The sequence below is a fragment of the Varroa jacobsoni genome, unplaced genomic scaffold (assembly GCF_002532875.2).
Source record: "Varroa jacobsoni isolate VJ856 unplaced genomic scaffold, vjacob_1.0 scaffold_479, whole genome shotgun sequence".
Taxonomy (NCBI): domain Eukaryota; kingdom Metazoa; phylum Arthropoda; class Arachnida; order Mesostigmata; family Varroidae; genus Varroa; species Varroa jacobsoni.
In genome coordinates this window covers 39,078-43,842 of record NW_019213381.1, presented here as the reverse complement: position 1 = coordinate 43,842, position 4,765 = coordinate 39,078, and the positions used below count along the sequence as shown (strand labels likewise).

At 40.9% G+C, this 4,765-nt stretch overlaps 1 protein-coding gene across 1 annotated transcript; it reads left to right on the top strand.

Moving 5' to 3' along the window:
- The first annotated feature begins 1,382 nt into the window (after positions 1-1,382).
- LOC111260793 (monocarboxylate transporter 2) lies at positions 1,383-3,987 on the top strand. The gene is made up of 3 exons (XM_022833794.2): positions 1,383-2,089; positions 2,457-2,603; positions 2,914-3,987. Exons 1-3 carry the CDS (start codon positions 1,768-1,770, stop codon positions 3,804-3,806), a joined length of 1,362 nt encoding a protein of 453 aa, XP_022689529.1. The 5' UTR covers positions 1,383-1,767; the 3' UTR covers positions 3,807-3,987.
- The last annotated feature ends 778 nt before the right edge of the window (positions 3,988-4,765 follow it).

The window sequence follows — 4,765 nt, the reverse complement described above, 5'->3', positions numbered from 1 at the left end:
AGCCGAAAGATTGCCCTTACCCATATGGGGCACATCCTTTCTATCGTGATCAAGCAGTCGATCATTTCTGCAATCGATTCTTGCAGTGACAGTAAGCATATATACGTACGAGGTGAATATAAAATGACTTGCTGCCTCATTCTTGCGGAAATTTTTAAGAAAAATGACATCGAGTGGCTTTCGTGGCCTCAAAGAGAGTCTGTTTGAAATATGACGTGAACCTGAGATCTTCGCGAACAATAACGCTATAGTAACATGCCCATAGAAAATTTCTTATCTAACGATCCTATCGCAACAAAAGTATCATTAGAACTGCATTTTTCAATAAGGTCAATCAGCTTTAGGCTCTGCAGAGTTTTTGCCGTGGACCTACCGCTGAAGCGCGCTCCGTCTGCAGTCGTATATTCACTTGCGTACATTAATCGGAAACAGGCGAGGAAGCCTGTATTCTTCCTGACGCTTCAACTAAAGGAATCATGAAAATAGGTTTGTTTGGTACGTCTTTTCTTGAAGCTTTCACCCGTTTTTTTTTTTTGGGGGGGGGAGGGGGGTAACGTACTCGGGACTATACATAGGCGAATAGTGATTTTAGACAAATTTAAATCGGCAATGTCGGTCTTTGACTGACAGTGTTTATTATCAGGCGTTGTTGGGGCGCCTGATAAAGCCCAGTACCTTATCTAGGTAAACAAAATAAACTGCGAGTCATGTTTTTCTTATTTAGTCGTAATAATTGATAGCTAATAAACGTTATTATTCTATGAATTAAGCCATAAAACAAGGTGTCCGTGCTACGGGAAATACTGCTTACAGATCTTGTGAAAATCGAAAATGATCGTTTGAAATGAGAACGTCACCCACTGACAATCAGACGACGGTCAAATTGTGTGTCTGATATAGATTATTATAGCGAAAATAGACTACTACGCTTATACGACAGTTTTAATGCAGAGTTGATTTTCTCTCTTAGCAGCTTTTAATATGGTTTGCAAGGTTTATGTATGTAATAACTTAGAGGTAAAAAAAATTCCAACGGCATTTAGAATTCCGTGAACATATTGTAAGTCAGGATCTTGGCGCTAAGATAATTTTCGGATCTTCGCAGCGGTGATTTACTACTCACTCCAAGTACCTAATGGAAGCACCAGGGTGAAACGTTCCGTAGAAACAATTAGCAATCACCTGTACTAGTCGTTTGCTGTTGCTATGTGAGGTTTCTTGCAGTTATAAATTTTTAACATGTATAGAATAGTCGAGCCGCGCAAGCGGGTGACTTGACGGGTCTCGTAAAGATGTTATCCCTTTAAAAAAAACGTCTTAGACTAATGGTCCCTTACGACAAGAAGAATGACATCAACGCTTTTAGCTTTTCGAGCGCACTCTTCGCTTAGTCACAGAATGAAATCACGCTCCTGTCAGACCTCCAATAAAACTTGGCTCCCGATTGAGCTTTGCTGTAACACAGACAAACAGACAGGCAGTAGGCGCAGTTAATGTTACGCGATTCCTACATACAATTCGGAGCATCGATGATTTGATGTGCGTATGTGACACATGTGGAACGGGAAAACGCCACTTTTATCGGGTGTTGTCAGCTATTGCTTGTACTAAGATAATTGTTATGAAATCATAACAGTGAGTTTGTGATAGGGCACGAATATATCCTTTTGGAACGCTACAGCATTCACAACCATCCGCTAAGTAAGGCAGAGCGTCTCCGCTAGCCGCCGTGTGCGTCTGTTGTGCTTTATCAAGAAGTGTAGTTGCATGGATTCAAGGTCCACAAAAGCTAGCGGCGATAGTTGTTGTGCCATGACGGAATCACAAAAGGCCACCGGTTTAGCGGGAATCACCGACGAGTCCACCCCTATGAATCCACTGAAAAAGTACATAGGACGCCCACAGGGCCCGGATTCGCTGCGATCCTGGTTTGTGGCAACTTTTGCTTCTCTTTATATGTTCTTTGGCTGGTGCGCATTCAGTTCAACGCCAGTGTTATATGTGGCTCTAATGAAGACCAATCCGGAATTGATGCGCGAACTCGCATCTTGGCCGTTCACTATCATGTCTTGCTGCTCTTTTGCTGGAAGTGAGTCATGTCTTCCAACCGTCTTTGCTTTTTTCTTCGTATCCCGTTCTCAAAATAAAATTCTGCTAAAGCAGCGTCTAACTTCTGATTTTTTTCAGCTGTAGTGATAGCTTTAACGCGAATTGGCCCCATACTCTACGAATTCATTGCAGATCATTAATGAAACAGATCGAAACACCGCTGATATTGTGCAGTGAATATTTAACTTTTTGAGTAAAAAGGCTAGTATTGCTACACATACTTACTAATAGCGGTGCATGAAAATCTATTGTCTACGGTCTCTGTAGATAGTTGCAGGGAATATTTTATTGATCTAGTAAACAATATTTAAAATTCTCTCTTGTTTATGTACCAATGAAACATTGAGGTGTGGTATATGGAGTTCTGATCAACTACGTCCCTGAGCAGAGCCTACTCTTTATTGGAGCAATCTTCGCCTCGGGGGCACTCTTTATCGCATCATACTTCATACACAGCGTCCTCATACTGTCCCTCACTTTGGGAATAGCACATGGTAAGAATGGAATCAGCCAGTATATGCGGTTGCCATATACTTCTCATACGGCCTTAAGTTCAAGCATTAAGGTACGTCTGAGGGAAGGCTGCCAATACGATAAGATGCTTTTAAAGTATTTATCCGAAATAAATTGAGCTTTAACTGCGCTAGACCGGCAGACATTCTGAAAAAAAGTAGGAAGAAACTTACTCGCGTAGATTGTTCTTGATCTAATTAATACGGAATCAGAAATTCATTGGTTTATAATGGCTGTCCTGGTTCTACCGAGTAGAGACGGTTATAACTATGTTGTTGCTTGCTGCTTCAGGATTCGGCCTGGCATGTACCACATGCATTCCGTCGGCTGTCATATCTCAGCACTTTATCAAGCACCGGGCGACTGCCATGTCGTTAATATCTATTTCGGCATCATTAAGTGGTATCATCTACCCGCCTTTGGCCACGTGGCTCTTTGAGCTTTACTCGCTATCAGGTCTTTTGCTTATTCTTTCCGGGATCTGCCTGAACCAGATATTATCGGTTATTGTCTGCAAGGCCGCTGTATGGAAACCTGCCTTACAGGAGGCAGCTCGACTGACGACGGATAACGTCACAGCAAAAGTCAACACGATAAATGAAAGTATAGGAAACAAACGATATTTTTGTAGTGGATTTCTATTTAATACGTGTATTACAAACGCCTTAGCCAACTTCATAATGTTTGCACTCGCTCTAATAACGATCGATTTCGAGATCGACTGCGGTATCAATAGCACTTCGGCCGCATATTTGGTCGTCGTTATTTCCTTTGGCTGGCTTGTAGCTAGTAGTGTAATAGGGCCAATTGTCGATAGGGGTGAAAATTATGACCGCTATGCCATATTCAGCTCCTGTATAATACAACTTGCTGGTTTACTTTTTATGGTGTCATTTAAGGGTGCCTTTTGGTGGCAGTTTTTGGGGTGCTTTCTTGCTGGCTGGGGACAGGGTAGCCGAGGTTTCCTTCTGTTTGTAATGGTAAGCAAAAGATATCCGCCTTCACAAGCCCCGTTAGTGTTTGCCACTATGAACGTTAGCTGTTTTCTGCCGTTTCTACTACGAACCCCGCTCATTGGTTTGATCCGAGACAATCTCGGGGAATACGATTATTTAATTCATATTTTTGAGCTGATCAATATTCTTTTGGCTATAGACTGGTTCGTAATGTCAATCCGTAAATAACTGCTTCAGTGTCACATCGTAGGAAGTTGTCGCAGATTTCAACTTCATTTTTAATTTTAACTTGAAAGAGACTTGAGGTGAGGACACTTCTAGGTGCTCTACGAAAAATCCTATGTATACAAGGTAGCCTCAAACGGCTCATCGGTATGACTATAATAAAATTAATAAATATTATAAAGCAGTACTGTTTCGTCTGTGTAGAGCTAGCAACTTTTTAATTCTTAAATAATGGGAAGGCAACGGGTATCAAGAAGCACGCCGCACTAAGTTACTCTCTTCTAAGCTATCATTCGTCGTACAGTTCGGTCTTATTTGTTAACGACCTATATCGTACATCGGCGATACGCATTGCGATATTGTTCCTCGCTTATAGTTCTGATGTAAGATGTCCATGACCATTGATCCTAAAAAAAATATGTTTCACATTTACCACACCAGGTAGATCTGCATACAGACTACGAAATGTTTGCAAGGTAGTATAACAAGGATAGCTATTTATAAGTTATAGTATAATTAATTTGTGAATGCAAGGTTCATACTAAACGGTAAAGGCCTCGGTACACCGTACGGCCTTTGTAAGAATCTTGGCTATCTTGATACCGCAGAACTACACATATGTAAAACGATTTCGTATATTGCGATCAATATAGTTATCTGGCATGATTGGATATTTTTAACTTTCCGCTTATTTTCCTTTGCATGATCGGAGAAAAGGAAAAGCAAAAAAGTGTATCGGTCAGCCCAGGGAGCGTCCGTGCGATATTAGTAGCTCAAAGTTCCCAGGTATCTATGTAAATTCGTTTGACAAAGTTTAGGATATGTTACCTCTACTTAGACTCCCTTTTCTAATGCCCCCACAGCTGTTTTTACATCCTCGGTTTTTATTGATATGTATCGCATGATCACATTAGCAACTATTATATTTTATAGATATCCAAAAGTAATATAGTTAAGATCTA

Excerpts from the sequence above, each read along its gene's own strand:
- LOC111260793 (XM_022833794.2), top strand. The coding sequence starts at position 1,768 with ATGGATTCAAGGTCCACAAAAGCTAGCGGCGATAGTTGTTGTGCCATG. Across the intron at positions 2,090-2,456 it reads TTGCTGCTCTTTTGCTGGAA|GTGTGGTATATGGAGTTCTG; the intron begins GTGAGTCATGTC and ends TGAAACATTGAG. Across the intron at positions 2,604-2,913 it reads CACTTTGGGAATAGCACATG|GATTCGGCCTGGCATGTACC; the intron begins GTAAGAATGGAA and ends TTGCTGCTTCAG.